The sequence below is a fragment of the Falco cherrug genome, chromosome 7 (assembly GCF_023634085.1).
Source record: "Falco cherrug isolate bFalChe1 chromosome 7, bFalChe1.pri, whole genome shotgun sequence".
In the NCBI taxonomy this organism is placed as follows: Eukaryota; Metazoa; Chordata; class Aves; order Falconiformes; family Falconidae; genus Falco; species Falco cherrug.
In genome coordinates, this window is record NC_073703.1 from 7,607,378 (window position 1) to 7,630,509 (window position 23,132).

Below are 23,132 nucleotides of genomic sequence, written 5' to 3' on the forward strand. Positions count from 1 at the left end.
TGCCTTGCCTTGGTGTGCCTTCTGGAGTAAGTGTGTGCAGCTGCAGATCCCAGTGGAGGGAGGTGCCTGAAGCTGGGAGTGCCTCAGGCATCCAGGTTTGATATTGCTGTTTGGTTTGCCTCTAAGTCCCATCTGTAACTTCTTGCATCCCTTTCTTCCAGCACTCCCTATTTTTGGCTAGAAGAGGAGCAGAATAGCCAAACCCTGGTGATGAGCTGCTGAATGAAATGTGCTGTGGCTGTATTTCTCTCACCCAGTTAGACCCACCTCTTTCTCATGGGTAGATTTATTAGAAATGCATTAGGGTAACCTTTTGCACCCCAGGTTCTCCAGAAGTACCTGTCAGAGGATGAATAGTAATCCTCCTGCTTGCTCTGCCATTCCAGTCCTCTTATAACAAAAGTGGATATGGTGACAATAATTGCAGTTGCCAAGCAATAGCAGTCAGTACAGCTAGGCTGATTAAATACCTAAACTGTTTTGTTAACCAGAATTATAACACTGTGCATCACCCACAGTGCTTATACGCAGTGTCTAAAAAATTGTATATAGGGTTGGAAATCCAATGCCTTGGGTAGTATATAAATGTAAAATGGAGATCATAGGCTGAAATGTCACCTTGAACCTAAAAGCCAAGGGTGAGCAAGTGACTTGGAGTAAACCATTGTGGCACTTTTTTTTTAATGAGGTATATATTTAGTTTTCATGTGGTTGTTGTTTTGTTGGGGGTTTTTTGTGTGTGGCTTTGTTTTTTTTTTTTAATTTTCACTATTTTACAGTGAAGGTCAATTAATTGCTGAACAGAAGATCTGCATAGATAGGTTGAAAATCCTATACTTAGGATTGGAAGCCTTTCTTTATCTTCAGTGAAAAGAAAACCTTGAAGTTGTGGTGGTTGACTGTGCCTGGGAGGGCTCTAGTTGTCCATGCTTAACCCTGTTTATCTGGGTGCTTCTCACTTGTGTGCTTTAAGGGTGCTTTGTGACAAGACTCGCCTTGACTGGTATCACAGAGGTGGTTTTCCTCCCTACTCCCTGGTTTTTGTGTTGTGATGCCTCAGATAATAAACACCCTGTGTGAATGTTGCTTCTAGCATAAAGGACACTTTCCTTGGTTGGGCTGTGCTTGTGATGCTAAAAGTGAGTCAAATGCATCCACTCACAGAAGAGTGAGTTCATTCCTACTGGCATAGCTACTTTGGTTTGTATTTGCCTTAAATTGTGTTCTGGAGGAACTGTTTTTGGTGGATAAGACCTGAACTACTAGTCACCTTCTCTCTGGTGCCAACCCACGTGTTTTACCTTGTATTTGGAGAGGAAGGTTCTTTTTTCAATCTAGTTAGCTCATGACTGGAAAACCCCACAGCACCTGCATATATGTAATTTAATACTTTTAAAGCCCTTTTTGGGGATTGCAAGCTGGTAGTATTTCAACTGCCTTGAGAAAGCAGGTTACAGCACGACTTATGTGATCTTAAGCTGCGTAGCTGCTGTGTGAAGGGGGGGGTAGGAGAGCTCCCTGTTCTGTTAAATCAAGTTTGACAGCACTATCTTTTTCTTTTGTGGATTGAGATGATTTTTTTTTTTTTTGCACTATCTTAAATCTCTCTTCAGGTGGAAATACAGGATTAATGCAAGTCTTAGTTCAGTTTGTTAGAATAGAAACATTACTGTGGAAAGCCAGAGAATGCTGTGTAGGATTTCTGTGTTTCGTCACATGGTTAGCACAGGATAGTAGGGACACGTGTTGCATATTGTTAAGAGTAATTGCATCAGACTTCTAATTTTTCTGTATATCCAAGTAGAATTTCTTGATGACTCTATTAAATCCTTTCGCTGACCATTATGGATGTGATTATATCTTACGATACTGTTTTGTCGGTTTGGTCTAATGAAGCTTAAATAATCTGGCCTGGTTGGCAAGTCTTCCCCCTCCCCCCCCCCCCAAAAAAAAAAAAAAAAAAGTTTCCTAGATGACTGCAGGATGGCAACTCAGCAGGCAGCTAAAAGCGTAGTAAAGCCTCCTTAAATATGAGTTGCTGAGCCCAGCCACATACATGATGAATTTTCATTCTGAAAGAATTGGCTGCTTATCCCGGCTACCTAAATGTATATCCCATAGGTTTCTGTCAGCCAGTTGCTGAGTCACTTGGGATTTGTAGACAACTGTTTTAAAAATAAATAAATAAAATCATGCACTCAACTTTTTTTTTTTTTAAAGGTGGAGAAGAACAGTCCCCAGGAGAGACAATTTCTGTTAAGCTCTATTGTCATCACAGATTGTGAAACATAAATTCATGTTATAAACAGCTTGTAATTTTAGTCTTCCATTTTTGCTTTAGCAGGCATTAGACTGAAGCTGCTGGCATAGGGGTTTAAACATTATTATCACAGTTAAAAAAATGTTTTACTCTCAAATGTTATTGATCATAACACGCCACCTACTCACTTCTATGTTACGTATTTTGTATAGAACGGCATGCTCTTAATTTGTGACGCTATCAGAAAAGTGATAATGCAGGATGAGAAAGAATGCAGAGGTTTGAAATCTGCCCTCCTGTGAGGATGGGGCTCATCTTCAGTGATTTAGACATTACTTGCTTTCTTCTGCAGGTTTTTTTCATTTGACTTCAGTAATTTTCTTGCAGGCTGGCAAACTTGACCATACTGTGGCTCTGAAGTGTTGCAGTGTAGTTGGTGGAATTACTTTGGCATTGCATTCAGCTGGTGCTTCAAACAGCTTTCCCTTCCTTGTAAATACACAGGAGCATCTTGCCAGAGATTGGAGCATCCAGCTGCAACCGTAATGTTCAAACAGTGGCTTTCAATGTCTGATGTATACTGGGCATTAATGGGTGAGGAATTTACTGTAGGTTTGATCTTTCTGTTAGCTTTTTGTCTCTTTTAGCTTGTTCTTCGGTTGAGCGGCAGAGAATCTTGCAGGCTTTGTCCATACAGATCAGGGTTAAAAATTTAGTGCTACTTTTACTTGGTTAGGTAGCCAGGGTTTCTGGAGTGATCATGCAAGCTCAGCCACATGGATTTTATTAGCTCTATAATACATTCCTCCATTTTTGCCCTGTGTACCCACGAGGACAAACAAATTCATGCCAACTGAGCCACTCATGTTATGCTATTTCAGTAGTAGTAGGTAACAGATGTGGCTTCAGAGGAACCCTTGAAGCTGGGTCAGTGCAGTCTTGGTGAGGGAGGATTAATTTGGGGATGACTTTGTCATGAGGATGCTTTCACGTGAGCTAGGCTAAATCTAGACCCACTTGCTCTGGTGAGCTGTGCAGAGAAGGCATCAATCAATATTATTAAAGGGATGCAGTTCATTTTGTTGGCTCCATTTTTGCTAAGCTGCTGTTCCTGTTGACATTCAAAGTAAAATGTTGGCAGAGAGAAAGCAAGTGAGATGAGGGACAGAAATGTGATTTATTCTGAAATTTTTTTAATGTAAACTTATGGGGAAGTTAGAGGAAGTTCATGGAAAGCAGCAATGCCAGAGATATCTTTAGCCAATGACAGCTGAAATTGCAAGAGCAAAAAGGCAGAGACAGTTTTGAGTTTGTGATGTGGGTCGCGGTCCTTCTGTATGTTATTTTTGTGAATGTTTTGTTCTGGTCAGCCTGGTAACACAGTGGCTCTTGGATCTGGAATATATAGTTAGTGAGCGGTAGAAGAGAAAGTTAAAATAGGATGTGTGTATTTTCCTAATGGCTATGGGAGAGAACGAGAACATCTGTGGAGAAAGGGAATCTGGTCGCTTTTTGAGGTATTTGCACGAGATTTGGTTGGCCTCTTGTGACACCACTTTTTCTTTCCAAATCTGGGAGAGAATAATTTGGTAAAAGGTTGTTTGGATTGATGAGTGACACAAGGTACGTTAATGATAATAGACTGTATTTCTCAGAAATGACAAGCTACTTTGTAATATAATCTCCAGTCCCTTGAGTGTTTAGAAGATCATAGTGGTCTGGCTTTCTCCTCCAAAGTTTAAATTCTAATTAAATGAAGAAAAACCCCAAGCCCTCTTCCTGGGCCTTAGATGTATAAACAAGAATGTTCTCAAGACTTACATTTAAATGGAAGGGTTTTTTTTTGTTTGGGTTTGAGTATTCCCTTCCATGTTTTGCAAGCCAAAGATGGCAGCGTTGTGCTAGGAACACAGAAGTTGAAAATCAGCTTGCTTAGCAAAAGTGAAAATGTTTGGTGTTCTCTGGATTGTGGGGTGCCTGTTATCTTTTATACCCCCAGCAGAGAGGTGTAACATCATGAAATCTTGGTAAATGTAATGAGGTTTATGTAGTATGTTTGATGATGAGTAGTAGTTGAGTGGTTAGGGAGACAGCTTGGCTTGTGGGGTGTAGATTTAGTTCTCTCCTTGTTACTGGTTCTGACATCCCAAGAGGTAATACAGAAGCTGGCTTCCCTGGGAAGAGATCTAGTGATTGATGTGACGCATGCAGGATAGGTGAGCTTAGATAGTACAGAAATTTTGTGGGAGGTTGTGTAAGTACATTAAAGACACTAAAATATATATTTCATTCATAGTGTCACTACGAAGGCAAAACCAAGAGCTCAGTGGGTGGTGGAATCCTGTGTTAATGTAAAGTGTCATAAGCAATCTCTCCAACCACTGATTTCTGTGAACTCCACATTTAATTTCTTCTTTGCATAGTATGCAATTAAAGAATCCTTAGACTTCTGTAGTAATTTTTTTTTCCCTGTGTCTGCAGATGGTGCAACTATTCTGAAATTTTTCACAGGCTTGAAGGGAAATTGTGGTTGCTAATCTGTTCCTTCTCAGTCTTTCTACCTCTGCCTTCCAAGTCTTGGAGTGAAACTGCAGGAGCAAATTAGGCTTAAGACCAGGCCATGGACTGCAGTACCTCCCTGTTCACTGATGACTGAATAAGAATGCTTAAAGACTTTTCTTCTTCAGGGCTGTATGACAGTCCTGATGTTTTTTTTCAAACGAGCATAATACTTAGCAGTAAGAATGAAGAGAGAGGTTAAGGTCAAGTTTTACTTTTCGCTGTATATAATCTGTATAGGAGTAACATTTTCAGACTATTCTCTCTCTGGCCACTGATGTGTCCTTCTGCTTTTCTTCTGAGCAGCTGCAGTTGTGTAGAAAAGAGGTTCCTTTTAAGTCTGCTGATGGGTTTTATCATATGTTTAGTTCCTTTTTCCTAATTCGATTCAAACCAGTTTTTCAGATAACACGGAGACTAGGATGCTGTCATCAGCCAATGTTGTTCTTTAACCTTCAAGCATCTGCAAGGATTTGGGGGTTTTTGAGCCATTGGGTTTTTTCCAGTGTGCCAGACAGCCCTTCTATTGAGTTGATCCAGTATATATAGTAAACATGTCAATATGCAGGCCATTATACATTATGCAGATCTAAATCCACCCAATGCAATAAACCTGCTCTTTATCATTATTAGAGAGGGATGGTAACTCTGGGGATGCTTGCTTCACAAAGGGTGTTGCATGCTGTGGATCTGGGATGAGGGCTGCTGGACTTCAGCCCCACTCAGGAGCTGCTTTGGACCCTTCTTATGTATAAGGACCTGCCATAGATAAAAACTAAAAAACACATGATGAAAAGTGAGTGGCTTTGTTGGGAATAATCAACAACGGTGTTTAGAAGATGTGCTGGTCTCCCACTAAGACCCACAGCTCTGAGCTGACATTGCTGTAGGGTGATGTTGTCAAGCCTCTGTCATTAGAGGAGTTTGGGAGAGAGCAGCGTTGCTGTGTTCAGTAACAGCAGCTCTTGGCTGACCAGAGAGTGGCTAGCAGTAGCTGTCTGGGAAAGCAGACCTCTCACTGGAGTGTGCTCAGAGAAAGCCATTACTGGCCAAGTGAGGTTTTTCTTGTGGTGGTGGTAGTGTGAGCAAGCTACTCTAAAAGTAGAACTAGCCACAATTGTGTTTTGTATTAAGCCTTGTAGTTCCTTCTTTGTGTAGGAAATCATCCAGCGCTGGTGGTAACATACTGTACATGTTACCACTGTGCAGAATTTCAGGGTGAAAGTTGATGAGAAGATGAGCAATCTCATGCCCTCCCTTAAAAGAACCCTTTTGAACCTTGTGGATCACAGACTTTGTCCTCAGAATGGGTGTTTTGACCCCTGGCCAGGAAGACAATGTGGAATTAGAACAATTTCTGCACCTACTTTCAGCAACCGGTGTAAGGGGATAACTTTTTTTTTTAAAATGGAAAAGTGGAAGGTGTCCAGGCTCCTCATTTAAGATAAACATTGCATCTCTCCTCTGAAGTAAAGGAAGCAATTTTCACCAGAGGGAAGTGAGAAGAGGGGAAATTAAGGGAAATAGTAACTTCAGTAGCAGTTGGTGAGTATACAAACCAGGAGAAAGGTGAATGGGAGCTGATTTCAAGATTGCTACTTACATGTTGGCGGCAAGCAGTCTATGCTGTTTGTCGTTTCAGAAATGTAAATGACTGCACAGGCTGAACAGGTCTCTGTTGCTGGGGAAAGCCTGACCCAGCTGGAGCAGACTCAGGTTGAAAAGGCCTTAAACTTGCGAAAGGGTTGTGCTGGGTTGACTTGATGACTCAAAGAGTGTTGCTTTTGTCCAAGACTTTTTGCTGTTGGGAGAGCCAGATAGTGATGGTTGCTCTGTCTTTAACCTTTGGCTAGTTGAGAGGATACTGAGACCACCCAGTGCAGTACAGCCCTTTAACACTACACCCCACACCCCCCTGCAAAAGTGTCAAAGGCAAGGCTTAAAATGTGCAGGTGTGTATTTTTTCAAGCAAAACTTGAACAGTTGTGTTCCTTTAGAACTTCTAAATGGAGTCATTGGGAGGAATACAAAATTTGGAAGCAAGAACTACACCATGATTAAATGATTTCTTGTAGGAAATTATTTCAGTTATTAAAAACAGTGAATGTGTGAATTGTCAGTCCTACCCTCTTTAACACCTTGGTACAGATAACAAATTAGCTGCTATGAATTACAGCTGTGCATAAGTTATATTAGAGGCTGAATGTTGAACAGCAGACTTTCTGCTGATTTGTGTTTTGTAGCATGCCATTTTGTAAAAAGAATGGTTCCTGTGAAACACTGAAGGGCAACAGGCAAGTCCTTTTAGGAATAGCTAGTGACTTGAAATAACTAGTGGATATATAAAAAGAATAAAGACTTGCTGCATGGAGAAAATGATGATTTGATGATAGATGATGATTAAATGGCAGGTGTTTCTCAAGGTGGCAAGGTTCTTCTCCAGGTCAAAATGTTTGTAATTGTCAAAGTGAGCATTAGCAAATCATACTTAAGGGTGAGGAGAAACTACTGGATCACTGTACTCTGAGTTCTTAGCATCACACGCAGCTTTGCATTAATCTGCGCATCTGTGTGCGCTCAGTAGTGTGAACTCACTGTGTGCTGTGCAGCGTGTGTGTTCGTTCACAGCCTCTGTGCTGCTCCTTGGTGCCACAGCCTGGAGCAGCACTTAGAAAGGAGACTTGCCAGGAGATTCTGCCAGAGCAAGGAATAGGCTGCAGGTCGCATTAATTACTCTCATCGTATGAACTTGTTACGTGCAATCATTTTTCCTGGTAGTTCATTGACCCTGTCTCAGTTACATGATCAGGCTTGGATCTGTCTTCTGACTAGGAATGTGCTGTAGGTCCTCAGGAAGACTGTAGCGTGGAGTGTGTTTTTCTGTTATCTTTGGAAGTTTCTGTGCCCTGCAGCTTGCCCATGGGATGCTCTCAGAAAAAAAAAAAAAAAAAAAAAAAAAGCACAGGTGGGCTTCTTGTTGGATAGTAGGTGAAGCTTAGGACTTCTGGACTGAAGTGCTACTTCCAGGGAGGCATTTGTGTTCATCTAGGTAGAGAACGCATTGCTGCTTTTCAGTATTTTACTGTGTTGGGGAGTTACCTGTTAAACAAATAAATACGTATTTCTTTAAAGAACTAATTTCTTGCTGAGAATAAGGTGCTTAGTTTACAATAAATCTGAGAAATGATAGGCAGTTGAAGGAAATGCTTGGAAATCTGTAAGCAGCTGAATGACCACAGCATGAGTCAGACTACTGATAATTATCCTGGGTGTTTATAAACTACCCAAAAGTACTGGACAGGTTAATAAACAGATGTTGCATTTTATTTTCTGTTACCAAAATAAATACATACTAGTTATTTTCCAGTTCTGAATTGAACATGAAACAGAGGTGAGTTGCACTAGTCACATTAAAAAAGCCCTATAAGGTTGAATATCAGAAACTGTTAAATGGAATATAAATGCTCCAAAGAGCATTTTATGTGCACTTTATTGTGTCTGACAGACCAGTTTATATTGTAAGTCCATATATGCTTTCTCTAAAATGGGATCCAAAGAAAACATAGCACAGCCAAATGGAAACTGTAGTTGACTTTGAGCTCTGATTAATTTGTTTTTCATATAATCCTTTTCTGGGCAGCAAGAAAAACGTGAGAAGAAGATGATGCATTGTGGTGCAGTTAACTTCTGTGAACGATATGAACTTTAAAGAAAATTATTTTAAAAAACCCCAACCACCCACCCAAACAAAACATCTACTTTAATTGGAACTGTTTTTTCCAAATGTTAGTATGGACCAAGGTGCTTGCCCTATTTCATGTTTGAGTCTCTGCAGTTCTCATTATATGCGTGAAGTTCTGCAAAGCATAACTCAGTAGATGAATTAATAAGTTCTTAAATAAAAAATGTCAACAGCATGCTCATCTGTAATCAATTTCTAATATTGGAGCCCACTGGACTTTATCCTTTTCCATATTAAGGGGATGATGTTTCATAATTGAGGCAAGTGAGTGCATACTTTCGCCATAAAGTTCTAGAAATCTCATTGATTTATAAAAGCATTAAACATGTAAAATTAAGTAACTTTCAAGCTGAAACAAACATAAAGCTAAAAGCAATATGACTTTTAAAGCCCAGCCTCAGAAGAGATGCATGAACAGATATATAATGCTTTAGTTAACGGTTGCTGCCATTTCTCTTACAAATTGTTCTTTAGGGTATTGTAACTCAGCTGTTTTTAAACCCATCACTCTGGAACCTTGCCTACAAAATGTCAGCACAAGTGCAAATTTTATTTCTTTAACAAAATAAAGGGCTTGGAGCAGTTAGGCTTTCTAAAGTTTTATGGCAGTAAAATAAATTTTGCTACTTTTGCTTTGCCATAACAAGAACCATACTGTTCACCTTGTCCTACCAGCAGGTAGAGACAGAAACCAAAACAGTTTAATTGGAAAAAGACTGTGTGTTGTAACTTGTCTTTTTAAAAGTTGAATGTCGAAGTGTAAATATACTCGTTTTATTGTTGGGCTGTGCTTTGGGCAGAGGACACAGCCCCTTGAGGGTGGATGGAGGGATGGTTGCTCTAGAAGAAAATTTCAGAAGCTGAAAGCAAGACATGGGTGCCAGCTTACTAAAGGAATTTGATCTGAGTTGAGGTTCTCTTTCCTGCAGAGTCAGGAGAGAAGCCCACACGTCGGCTGCATGCAGCCAGTGTGTCTCTTACCAGATCCTGCTACCTTGGAGTTCTTTTACCGTTTCCTCTCTCCCATCTGGCTTTTAAAGCTGGGTAATGCCAACCCATTCACCTTTTCTAATGTTTTCCTGAAGTTAGCCTTGACACGTACTCCAGGCAGTAATACACAGTTTTTCTGTAGTCAGTATATACTAAAATGGGGATTTTCCTGTCGTGATGGCCATGTGTTACTGTTGGTATGTTAGTTTTGGTGGTGTGTATTTTACTTTTTTTTTTTTTTTTTTTTTTTTTTTTTTAAAGCTTTAGGGAATGAACTTTCTTGCACATAGCTGCTTCTAGTTCAGCAAGTCACATTTAGGCTCTGCTTTCAGCTTGGAACTTCACAGAAGGAAGATTAGGTAATAGTTTGTGTGGAAAACATCTGTTTCTTAACAAAGATCTCGCCTGTTGTTTTTTTACGTTGTCCCTCTAACAACAAAGTCCTTTAGTCTTTTAAAGACTTAAAAGTCTTTAAGTCCTTGTCGGGCATTGGAGTTGCTGTGGTTTTAGCATGCTCATGTTCTGGATCCTTTGTTAGCTTAAGTTATTAGCCTTAGATAAGTGTTGTGGGATGGAAGAGCTGCTTGGTGGTGTCAGTGCAATTTCTGAATCTCTGGACAATTTGTCTGGGTTAGAATTTAAGTTTTTTGGCTCCAGTGTTTGTTTAGACCTTTTCCTTGTCTGAGGAAAAAACGTTGTTAAAATAATTAAGCCTAGCATGCATAAAAAGAGAACCTTTCCACAAAATTGAATTGCTTGGGGTTTATTTAAGTTTTGGGTTGCTTAAATGGGCATTTTACTGTTTTTGCTTACAAGCAACTTACTGTCTATTCCAGGGAATCTTTTTTCCATGTTTTCCACAGAAGACCGGTTCTGAGGTTTTCCAAGTACAACAGCTTTCTACATTCCGTAGTACTTTGTTTTACATTAAAATGCATTTTATGTGTCTTATTATTACATTATTAGTACACTTTTCTTCCAGCTCCTTTAAAATTTTTATTTTGTGTATATGTCTAGTATGAAAAACCTAATACACAGATTTATTAGGGAATAATCCTTTTGGTCATTCTTTTCTTGAGTGCATTGAGTTCAGTCTGCTGCTTACAAGGGAAATTCCTCACTATGATGCTGTATGTTCTTGTAAATAAATGTATCCTGTGTTTCTTAGAACTCAAGAAGTTTTTTTTTTTTTAGTCTTGGTGTCAAAATCAGCGAAACTTGGTTCCCTGGAACATGCAAACTGGAATTTTGTGCATTAGCTACAAGTCCAAGCACTTCCTTTTCTTCCCAGTCACAGTGTGTGAAGTGCTGACCAGCTTTCTATGCATTTTGTGTTGTTGCTAATCTATTGCGAGACTAGCATTCAAGAATTAGGGCTAGTTTGGCTTGTGACCTTGGGAAGAAAGACTGATTTGAGAAATATGTTGTTATTTTCCGGAAAGTGTTCCCCTTTATGTGCGTGTATCTTAGAGGGAGTGGGGGGATATTAGTAGTGTAACGAGCAGTGGATCACTCTGCTGCCGAACTTGTTTGAAGTCACGTGGCTGAACCCCTGGTGTGGTCATACATGTCACGATGTTACTTGAAGCAGGGTGTGCAAATGCATTAGGTTTATCTTTTATCTTTACGTTCTTCAGTCTAATGCAGCTCTTTTCAACAGCAACAATAAAACATTTCTCCGTCTGTTGCAGAATATAGATAGCTTACATCTCTGCGCTGGTCCTGGTAGTGTTTATAGTGATAGGTTAAATGAGATGAATATTCAACGTAGGTGTAAATCAAGTACTCAATTCCTATTTTAACATTGCATCCTCATTAAGAAGTTAAAAAAAAAATTATGGCCATCAGAATAACCTACTTGCATTCCAATTTCATAAGCTTTCAATGGCCTCATTTACTAACTTTTCTTTCTCCTTTTACATTTTTCAGTTTGCGGGCCAAATGTTGACATTCGCAATGATATCCATGAGCTGAAACGCCTGGAGAACTGTACGGTAATTGAGGGTTTCCTTCAAATTCTGCTCATCTCTAAAGCAGAGGATTACCGCAACTTCCGCTTCCCAAAGCTCACTGTCATAACTGACTATTTGCTGCTGTTCCGTGTGGCAGGCTTGGAAAGCCTCAGTGATCTCTTCCCCAACCTCACAGTCATTCGTGGGAGGAACCTCTTCTACAATTATGCCTTGGTTATCTTTGAAATGACAAATCTTAAAGAGATTGGGCTTCACAACTTGAGGAACATAACCCGCGGGGCCATACGGATTGAGAAGAACTCTGACCTGTGTTACCTCTCCACAGTGGACTGGTCTCTCATCCTAGATGCAGTGTCCAATAACTACATCGTTGGGAATAAACCTCCCAAGGAATGTGGGGACTTGTGCCCAGGCACGATGGAAGAGAAGCCATTGTGTGAGAAGACATCTATTAACAATGAGTACAACTACCGCTGCTGGACCACGAACCACTGCCAGAAAAGTAAGATTTGAGTAGATAGTGTGTTTTTGTCACCTCTTGCTGAAGTAAAGGTTTAATTTTCTGATTATTTTAAATTCTTTAGCAACTTAAACTTCTATTGTAGTTGTATGTAGTCCACGTAATGAGGTATCCAGTTACTCCACAAATAGATTCCCTCTTAACCAGTATAGGATCATCTCACTTCATTAAAAAAAAAAAACACAAAAAACCACAACAACAACCAAACCCACCACCAAAACAAAACCCCCAAAACTTTCTGGGTTACTTCCCTATGGAAAAGATGCAAAGGAAGTGTAAAACTAAACCCATTATAGCAAAGCTGGAACCAGTTTTACCTTCCTTGAGGACTTTGGCAGGAGGTGGCTGTTGAATGCTGTCTCCTCCTTGCTGAAGTGACATTATGTGTGTGCCAGTCATTGCTGTACTGAAGCTGTTAACCAGACTTTGACTTTTTTCTTTCCTTCCCTTGGCATGCACCTTCAGAAATTCCTGTTATGGTAAATTGTGTATGTAAGAACTTTTTTACTGAAGTCAATTTTTACGTTACAGTCTGTAGTGTCAGAGAGTCAATGGATATCTTGACTCAGTGAAATTATCCTTGCCCATTTTGTTCTTACCTGGCATGACAGGGTTTATGTCTTTCTGATAGTAAGTATTAGCAAAAGCAAAACCTGATCTCTTCTCACTTTTTAAAAATAAACAAATACATAGTTTACTCAAATAACATGATTATATGGCAGGCTTTTTGAGTTCATCCTGTAACTTTACGAAAGCTGAGCCCTGCAGTATCAGTAGGGCTTAATTACAAGCACTCATCACTGGGAGGAACAGTCCCTAAATTCTGCATGCAGTCTTGACCAAAACTGCTATAATGGTAGGAAACACCACGGTGTGAGAGAAAACAGGACCAGGGCTATGTTCAGGTTACCTTCATTTAGGGACACGTGAAGCCCTCATGTTTAATTAGAACTGAAATTGAAGCACCCTGTCGAGCAGTTTCAGTCAACACATGCCAAAAATACCTCTGAATAAAGGCATTTGTGGGGCTGTGCTTTTGCAGATACTTTTAATAGGAAATAAAGTTTGTTTTTAAACAAAGAAAAGAAGACTCCTCAGCCTGTTACTGGGAGACTTTGTGATTTAAAAGAGTGTAACTCCGTTGTCTACAGAGGGTGACCGATGTGATTCCTGTGCAACCTCATTGCCTTCAGTAGTTTGAATGGATGTAACTAGAGTGTATTTAATGACCTGTAACAACTTACTTGTTTTCTGTTGTGTGCTTTGGCTATTTGGAGTAGGCAAAAATAATGTGCAGAAAAGCTTGTTGACTTCTAGGGGAGTGTTAAAATAATTTGGATCCCAAATGAACATGAGAAGAGATTTTTTAAGTAAAATGAGATCAGTTATACTGTGGTGGCAGCATGTTTAAGGCAGGGGTGTAGATAGTGTTTTTCTTTTCCTATATGCTTTCATCTTCCTTTCGTGGGCGATTGTGAAGAAGAAAGGTATTGGAAAAGAGCCTTGAAAGGTTTAAGAGCGTTACACTGTGGAAAAACAACGAAGGTTTAGAGTATTTCAGGATGCAGAGTGTGTATAGAAATGATCAAGTTCTAATCAGTTAAAAGGGTGAGCAAATTGGACCTATTTAATCTGTTTGCTGTGATAAGCCATTGACTTCAAGGAAGAAGACTTTAAATTTGCCAGCCATTCATCTAAAAAAAAGAAAACAAACACAAAACCCAGAAGTACTCCTGTTCTGAAGAAACACAAGGGAGGTATAAACGTGCGGTTGTTCAAAAGGAAGCTTTTTGTCTCTCCTGCAACATTTCTTGGACGCTTTGGCAATGAACTCCTTCCTGATCTGGAGAGGGCTCTTGCAGTACAAAATGACACAAGACATGAAAAAGAATAGGAGCAAGGACTGTTAAGTTATTGAGTGTTTCAGTCAGCATTTTCATACCAGTAGAGAGATGACACCTATGTTATTTCCCAGGGAATATTTTCGTAGTGTACTATTTAATTTAACCCTGACATTCTCCTTGTGTGTCCCAGTAATGTTAAACTGAAAATGCTGTCTATCACTCAGGGTTCCTTTATGCCTTTTTAGTTTTCTTCGCTCTGGATGTGTGGAGGAGTGTATATTAAATCTCTTTTGTCCTTGTTTAGGTTTTACGCTGAAAGATCTGAAGTTGGTGGGTAAATGTTGTGTGGGAACACTTAGTACTTTAAGTAGTCTGGCTTCTGTTTAGTTTTGCTGTTGAGTGGAAGTTGTTTTTTTCCTTCTTTTTCTTGCTCACAAACAAAGGAAGAACCCTGTGCTTCCTTCAATATAACTTGTGCAGGAACAATGTTGAGGGTGGAGGGAGGAGAGAGGGAAGGATATGCTGCGTTTGACAGAATAATCCATTGACATTTCTATAGCAGAACAAGCTACAAAGAAGCTGTAACTTATTTTATTTTTTTAAGGATCAGCATCAAGCGTCAGCAGCTTTTCTGCCAGTTTCTTGCCCTGGTTTCTGCGTAGTATTCATTCCTTTACCTTTAAGTGCCCCAAGGCAGCAGCCTTACTAGTTTGCACACTGGAGCTGTGGCATCCTGTGTTGGATTTGGCGTGCTATCATCTCTCTGACTTGCACCTACTTTTCTTTTGCCTTATCAAATGCCAGCTGTACTTCACTGGGGTTGCGGGGCCACCTGGAAGAATCTTCCAAGATAGAAGGAGAGTACTGAAGTTGTTGGCATCAGTGGTTGTGCTTTGGGGCACAGGTGGAGTTGGAAAAGATAAAACCTGAGTGTCCAGACATACAAATAAGATTATGGCCTTTTGTGTTGTGTTTTGTTTGGGTTTTTTTTCTCCTTTTTTTTTTTTTTTTTTTTTTTTTTCCCCCCCCCTCCTGGCAGTTGTGACTGCTGGACATGTTTATAGAAGCTGCCTGCATCTTGCTCAGCGATTGATGTGATGGTTCATCACACAGAAAAACGGTTCCTGCTGTACCTATTGAAAGGCTAGTCTCTGACATGCTTGCTTTGCCTGTCCATTGATCTACTGGAAAGAAAACTTTCATTGTTTTCTGTATTCCTTTTGCTGATAATTAATTTTTGAGGTCTGCTGCCTTAGTCACTAGGCCTTTGTAAGCCTGCAGAAATCAAATGTAAATTAAAACCTTGAAAGCCTGCCTGCAGGATCCCTTGTCTACCCTAACCCTTGTGTTGTTTTTCAGACAAGTCCAGCTAACCCTTCATAAGACACTTTTGCCTTTGCTGGGGCCATGAGAAATGAACTAATCCAAGTGTTTATGTGGGAATAATAGCAAAACTAGCAGTGATCCATGTATATGTAGTGTATGCGTGAGGTTTTTTTCTTTCTTTTTAACTTCATCCTAATTATTCTTCTGCTCTCCATCCACCCCCCAGTTAAATTAGAGATGCTCTCTGTCAGGTATTAGCAGAAACCCTTCCTTTCCTACTTGGATAAAAGAAAGACTAGGGGTCTGGTTACCGGGAGGGCAGAGTGTTAATACTCGCTATAAGGGGTAATGTCGTCTGGCACAGAAGCTGCAGTTGAAGCTAAGAGTGCAGTTTGGAAGTCTCGGTCCAGAGCAAGTTACAGTGCCACACAAAAGGGGTGAAATAACCGTGCTTCCCATAAAAACAGTGGAGGTGAGTATCTGAAGTGCATGAGGGATCTCCAAGATTAGATTTGCCACTGGCATAAAAGAATGTGGGTTTAAATTGGCATTGTAGAGAGAACATGGGTTAGGGTCATAAGCATTAAAAACTTGTTTTGAAAGAGGCAAATTTGATGTGAAAAACAATAGCTCCCATAGACTGTGCTTTGCAGTAACAACAGAAGAAAACTTTCAGCTTCTGAATGTGTGAAACTGAGGACCATGGAAAAGACATGTGAGGATTTGGAGGCTGATAAAGAAGCAGATGGCAGCTAAGCACAAAATGTTTTTAATGAAAATGTATCCTTATTCCTTTTTGAATTGGTTTGACAGTGGCCTGAAAAGATATGGTCTATGTGGGGAATGAGGAATGGGAGGGAGAGAATGACAGTGAGTGGGAAGAGTGGTCCATATGTAACTTCTACTAAAATGTTTAAACATATGGAGACAGTAACATGATGTATTCTCACAAATATTCAGAATCTGCTCCTGTTTGTTTACACGGAGCTCAAAAGATAATGCAGTTGAGTGGTGTCATTTGACATAGCTTCATTGACTTGTGCATTACTTACCAGTGTACGCCATCTGGGAATCTGCTCCCTGTTGATTTCAGCAGAGTAGCGGTGAAAACCATGTTTTGGAATTTTTCCCCCCACTTCTCTCCTTGTTTTTCCCTCTCTGAGCAGTATTCACTACATTCTCCAGTCCTTCAGAAATTGCACAAACTGTGTAGACATGCAGAGAGAGGAAAAAGTTGGGAGCCGGAGGTACTGAATCAGATTACACTTACTGTGCTTTTACTTACATCAGCATGCTTTTTTCTGTTTGCTTCATTTAAGGTTTTCTGTGTTGGTTGTTGTTTTTTTTTTTTTAAACTCTGAAACATAGTAGAAATTTTCCATATCAGCAGAGGCCAAGATGCTTTAAAAGTTTTACTCTTCTAGCAAATGAATTTGATGTGGTATAATGTTAAGCAAAGCTAGTATGTGTATTGCCAATCCTACCTCTGTTGTGTTAAAAAATAAAAGTACCATATAAACCTGAACTTACTTTGAAATGGACAGGTTGTTTGTCCATTTGGTTGGTAAGCAAACTCTCTAGCAAATAAATATCTGCTGAAAGGAATAAACAAGAAGGGTAGAAAAAAATACTTGTAAGAGGCACTAACACAGTGACTGGTGTCACTGAGTTAGAAAAATCTGGAGCATGTTAAAAAAATTTGTTAGTGTTTTTGTTCTGAATGAAGTTTTTTGCCTGACTTTTGCTCCCCTCCTGCAAAACCTGCTCTTCAGCCCAGAGGTTTCCCAGAATTTTTATTATGGCTGTGAGTGCATGTTTAATTAGTAAGCTGGAATGGCCGCAGAGCAGTTGAGGCCAATCTGCAGTTAATTACTGTAGCAGTGGTTTATATTCTGAGAAAAGGACTAAAATTAAACAAATATATACTTGCCATTTTTCTTTGTTCTGGTGCACAATGCCATAACCTGGGTAGAATATCTTGAATCTTGCAGCCTGCCCTAGTCACCAAAAATTAGGTGCTAATGTTGAATACTCACCTTGGCTTCCTAGTTCCTTTTGGCACAAAGATGTGTGGTGTTTTTGAGATTACTTCACATTTCAGAATTTTGTTTTCCAGTATTGAAAGACTTGATGTAATTAACTAGGTCCATCAATGACACTTTGCTGTAGGTTAAAAAAACCCCAACTTTTAAAAAGCCTTAAAAACCTTAGACCTTTTCCCCACTTTCTGGAATAAAGAATAAAAAAAAGTTAGTGTTCTACATTGTATTTCACACTTCCTTTGACTTGCTTTGTCAGTCCAGAGGTGTGTTTATGTTCACCAGGTGATGTGTAGACATACTGTAGTGACTGTCTATGCTGTTGGAGAAATTTATTTCTTTTTGTATTGTTTCTGATAATGTGGAGGGGTAGTCAATGTGCTGCAGAATGATACAGTAAATGTTGCCATGATTTCAGTGGAATGCAGTACCTTGTAAGTGGTAGTCACTGTGGTTAAATGTATATGCCCATTTATTCTGAGTAGTATTAAATCTGTTTTGCATAGACACCGTACTGATTTAGGAAAAATGAAGATCAGCGGTGCTAAAGTTAATCCCACAACAAACTTGCTGGAGCTAGGAAGCAGAGGCAATTTTTTGTGCTTTATGTAAATGCACCATATACTTCTAATTGAACAAGAGTGTGCTGTGGTTGAAACCTGGCCGGACAGAAAGACCTTCTGGATCCATACTGTGCCTGTCATTCCATGGCTTCAGATTTTTGCCTCATGAAACTTTGAAATCCTGAGTAATCTTTATTGCTACTACAATATGGACTTGCTTGAATTATCTCATGCCAAGCAACTGCTTCACTGTCAGAAAAACAACTATAAAAATATAATTGGAGATCACTTACAGGAAACAGCCATTCCTTGGTTTTATGGGTTGCATGTATGTTAATTTCTCAGTTCAGTTTCTCTGATGCTCTGTGGTAAAGGGTGGGGAAGACAAACAATGCCAGTCCTTCTTAGAAGAAGATACAAAAGCATCACTAGATTGTCACGCATACAGTGTTCAGTCTTTTAATGTGTAGTGCTTGAAAAGAAGTCCTGGTCTAACCTTTCATTATATGGGGGCTCATGGGAAAAGGGAACGGGCTTCCTAGCTCAGTGGGCCTGAGGCTGTGGAGCAAAGGGAGATAGGTAAATGATGTCTACAGTCATATTCAGTGAGGGTTTCTAAGATGTTACTTGTTTATTCCAAACGAACAAAAAAGAGCTTAAAAACCTCAGTACCGTTCTAAAGGTACTTAGTGATGTTTCTCAAGTCTGATAATCTTGTGCTAGGTGGGATTGGAACCAGAATGCTTTTGGTTTTAATTGAAATCTACTGTTCTTAGCAACTTGCTTTCATCCTACAGGAGACTGAGGATAAGTTTAGAGAATTATTTTTTATTATTTTTTGCTTTACCTTCCTATGCAGCAGTACCATTTTAAATCTATGAAATTAAATATGCATCTGAACGTGAACTGAATCTTTGATTAACCTGCTTAATGTGGACTTCCAGGGCCCATTGATACATATTAGACAAATGTTTGTTAATGGAATAGACAGTTGTATTGGATAGTTAATTACATGTAATGTAAGACTTTATTTTTATGATGAATTTGCAAAACAACTGAGAGCTGGGAATAGCTAGTGGCATTATAGGGAAAATGTCAGGGAAATGTCAAGTGTAAAACCAGCAGAAAGCTGTGTTTTTGCTGTGTTCTTGCAAATGTCGCAGGGACAAGGCAAACTCAGCGTGGCTTAGTATTTTCTGCAGTTCTGTCTGTGGCTCTTATCCATGCAAGGACTTAGCTTTTCTGGAGATTTCTGTTTTGACAGTTAATGTTTGTATGCATGTCTAACGAGGGGTGAACTTGAGCTGTAGTCTTTTATCTTTTTGGGGCCCTAAAGAGAGCTGTCCTCCACCCAGCTGTCCACTTCCATGGATTGTGTAGAAAATACATCCTTTGTGATGACTTACCTGCAATTGAATTTGGCTGAAATGGGCAGAAGGAGGCTTGGAGGTGGACAGGCATGTGAGCAAACTTACTGAATTTGCCAGCCTACTTTTCATAAGGCGTAAAGGTAACATTGAGGTTCAACTCTGGATAGAAACCATGCCCTCTAAAAATTTTGATTTGTAGGCACCATTTTCCTGTTTTTCCTTCCCCAAACACCCATGAATGCAGGAATGAATTGTCCTTAAGCATTTTAATAAATTGTTTTCATGTGGCAAACAAGTTTTTCAGTGTTAAACAGTGATGAAACAGCCTTTGTTTAGCCTTCCTTCCCACTAATAGTGTGATTTCCTTCTCAAGACTGTTTATGGCTCTGAGAATTAACTTGTAATAAAGAAGATGCTTGGATAATAGTATGTTAATACAGATTGTTCAATTGCCCCTTTCTTCTAAGGTGAGCTCAGCCTGTTCTGCTGTTGACTGACTCTTCCCCCCCCTCCCCAGCAAAGTTTTCAGCATTTGGGATGGAATGTGCATGTGCTATCAGCCGAGTGCTAAAAATGATTTAGCAAGTAGTTTGCCCACCATAAAATAGTAAGGGTCTGAGGTGCCCATAACCTGAGTTTTCAAAACTGGAAACCATATGCCATTCTCTGTGTTTTGGGTTTTTTTGTTTACTGTTTCTTGCTGGACAAAGTGAACTTGTAGTTACCTGCCCAAAGTGTAGTTCTGGATGCCCTGGTGAATTATTAAGTGCATTTGTATAGCCCTTGACAGTGCAGGCGAGGTTGAATTGAGCACATGACTTGAGGATCCCTCTTGGGAAGGCTGGAGTATTTTGGAATTTGGTTGCTGATTTGCATCTTCAGCGGGATTTGAGAGTCAACTCAAAAGTTCTTGTTTTGCTAGTTAAAGTTCAGCTTATGCTCTTAGGTGGATCAGACTCCTACTTTGTACACCAGTGTGACCTTCCTGATGTGTTTTTTTCCTTGTTGCAACATTATTGGGTTTATAGGCGCTTAGCCGTTCTCTTCTTTATAAACAGTGCTCTATAGCTGCCGAGACTCATCTCTTCCCAGCACACTCATCGTCCCTCCATTAATGGCTTCTCTTAAGTTTTTACTAGCGTCTGTTTCTCCTATTTTGGTTTTTTTTTTCCGGTTGATATGTGAGTGATATATATGGATGATTGAAGGTTATAGTTTTGGGAAATGATGCCATTTAGGAAGCATGTTTGAAGTGTTGAGCGCGCAGAGAGAAGTCTTTTATATCAATGCAGGCCTTGGGAGGAGGAGATGTTTTTCTATGTATAGAAACTTCCCGTATAGGATGGCAAGAGAAGGTTGCAGGGGGACTGCCTGTCTCTTTAAGTGGGTTTATAATTGGCTAGGAATTTTTGTCAGCTTAGTCACTGCAGCATTCAGCGGATGAGGGGGAAAAAAACCACAGGCCCCAACCGTTACAGGCCGTGGATAGGCTCTGTCATCCCAAAGGAATGCATGTGAACAAAACACTTTGTGCGGTGCAACCGTTGGCCTAAACAGTATTGCATTCTTAAAGCAGGCTCTGAGTCACATGGAGCAGATGGATTGTTTCACTAAAATGGAAGTTATGTATCACTGAGCACTTGGATCCAGCTTTTAAGTGTGGTTCAAATAGGTCACAATATGCAAGTGTGGTGAAGGGGTGTAAAGGTTAAAAAAAAAAAAAAAAGCCAAACCAAAAACAAAAACACAAACCCAAAAACCTGCTCCTTGTTCTGTGGTTGAAATAGCTTCTGTGGCATTAAAAAGGTGGGAAAGTGTTTTGCTGTGTTAATTGCTGGGCTGGCACAGCGGTCTAGAGATTTCTCTCTACATTTCAGACAAGCATGGTCTTAATTTTGAGGCACTTTGCGTTCGTGCGGTAAGCTTCATGCTGCCCTAACTCATCCAGAGAAACCCCTGTGTTGTAGGGGAGGGGGTGGAGAGGGAAGAACAGTGCACCAAACTCCAACCTCCTGGTTTTTCTCACAATGAAACCAGCTGCTCAGCCCCGCTGCTCCCACTCTGCCCAGCCTTCTGCCCCAAAACCTGTCTTCAGGCTGTTCCCTCCAGTGCGCAGGAGAGCGGGTCTGTGTCTGTGGGTGGCGTTACCCTTTATTTGGCTTTATCTCTTCCCTGTGAGGGGTTTGAAAGGATCTGATAGGAGCTTTGCCAGTCTCCAGCCTTCAAAGTGTGCAGAGGAGGAGCTGTGACTTCTGGCTAAACAAATTCAGAGCTGTCAAGTGTGTTTTTCTTTATTTTTTTTTTTTAACGAAATTCTTTTTTTCCTCCTCCTGTTTTGCAGGGAATCCTCTTTAAAAAGTGGTCTAGGATGTAACGGAAAACCCAGCCTCCAGTTGGTTGATATTGACAACTGCTGTCATTTGGCAGGCTGTTGCTGTTCGGAGTGGAGCAAGTTTGGAGGTCTTAATCCGGTTATCACGAAGGCAGGTGTTTCAGAATTAGCGCCTCCCCATGTAGTATTAATTGAATCTTAAATCATTACAACACAAAGGGGAAACATTGAGTAAATTCCCTTCCATCTCTGGAGCTTTTCTCATGAAGGCAGCAGATGAATAGGAATTCTCTCTTAGAGAAGATGGTTTACTTTTAAGTGCTTAATGAAGTCTGCTTGGCAGAATCAGAATTGACTGGTCCACGTGAAACACTACATGCAGAACTGAAATTGCAGTGAGTCACTGTCTGCTCTGTCTTTTGTGATCAGAGAGTCTGGGATAAAATACTGCAGTGGGTGTTAAAGATAAAACCCAGTATGCAAATCCTTAATTCAGAGATCAAGCGCTCTTCCTCTTCTACTCTCTGCAGTTGTTTGTGTGCATCCATTTCTCTTCTGTGGAACAGAAAGTAAAATAATCAGTAATACCTTGCTCCAGTAAAGGAAGAGAGTGGTGGCACGGAAAAAAAATACCCCTTCCAGCAAACCAGCTGTAGAGTTTTTTAAATTCAAGGGCTGGTTTAGGATCAATTGGTTTACAGGAGAATATAAGTAATTTAATATATCTTACAGACTGAAAAATTCATATTCTTCCTGGGCAAAGATTTTATTCTTTTCTACCCTTAGGAAGCTTTTTCACATGATTAGAATTGTCTGCACGTGGCAGATGATCTTTTTAGGAGAGAAGTGAAATACATGTAAGAAAGAGTGGGGGGTGTGCGTGTGTGCACATGCACATTTGTGGAGTGGGGAATGCTGCAGAAATCTTTCAGTAGGGCAATGCCTAGAGAAAGTGGCAGGCCACTGAAATCTGTGGTGATCGTGGGTCCCAGCCTCTATCTTCTTGTGACTTGAGAACTGGGCTGCCTGGTCTAAAAGGAACATTCTGCTCTGTGAACCAGTGGCTGTAGCGTGGCACTGTTTTACTTGCACTCAAATCAGTGTGCTGTTAGGGCTCTGGATACAGTGTCCATATGCTTCCCAGTTAGGTAAATTCAACATCATGCATGTAGTATCTGAAAACTTCAAGCTGTGAAGCTTTCTTGTTTTTCTTGTCTACTTATTAAATATTTATTAAAATCGTAGCCAGCCTGGGATGAGGGAGGAGGAGGAAGTGTTATTGAACAACACAGGGCTTACCAGTCACCATAAATGGTGCAAAGCTCTGCGCAGATCCTCTCAAGAGATTGTACTTTGTTTACGTTCAGCAAGCTTAATAAACAGTATCTGTAATAAGGTTACTTCAATGAAATTACATAGCAAGAAGTAAACACATTTCCTTTTCTGTATCTGCTGAGTGGGCTGCATGATCTGACCTGTACGCGAGTGTGCTGTCTGGACAAAGAATGTCGTGAGCAAGTGGACAGCTATTCTGCAATGTTACCCTGCTCATTCTTCAAGTAACCAGGAGACATTGGAATTGGTGCGTCTAACTCTGTGCCGTGCCTGGTTAAA

The 23,132-nt window shown here is 40.2% G+C and overlaps 1 protein-coding gene across 2 annotated transcripts in view; it reads left to right on the forward strand.

The window, feature by feature from the left end:
- IGF1R (insulin like growth factor 1 receptor) overlaps positions 1-23,132 on the forward strand; it is a 195,435-nt gene that overhangs the window by 21,060 nt on the left and 151,243 nt on the right. For both annotated transcript variants that reach the window (XM_005436633.3, XM_005436632.3), the window contains exon 2: positions 11,481-12,026. In XM_005436633.3, the coding sequence (XP_005436690.1) occupies positions 11,481-12,026 (546 nt within the window). The remainder of the gene's footprint in view (positions 1-11,480; positions 12,027-23,132) is intronic.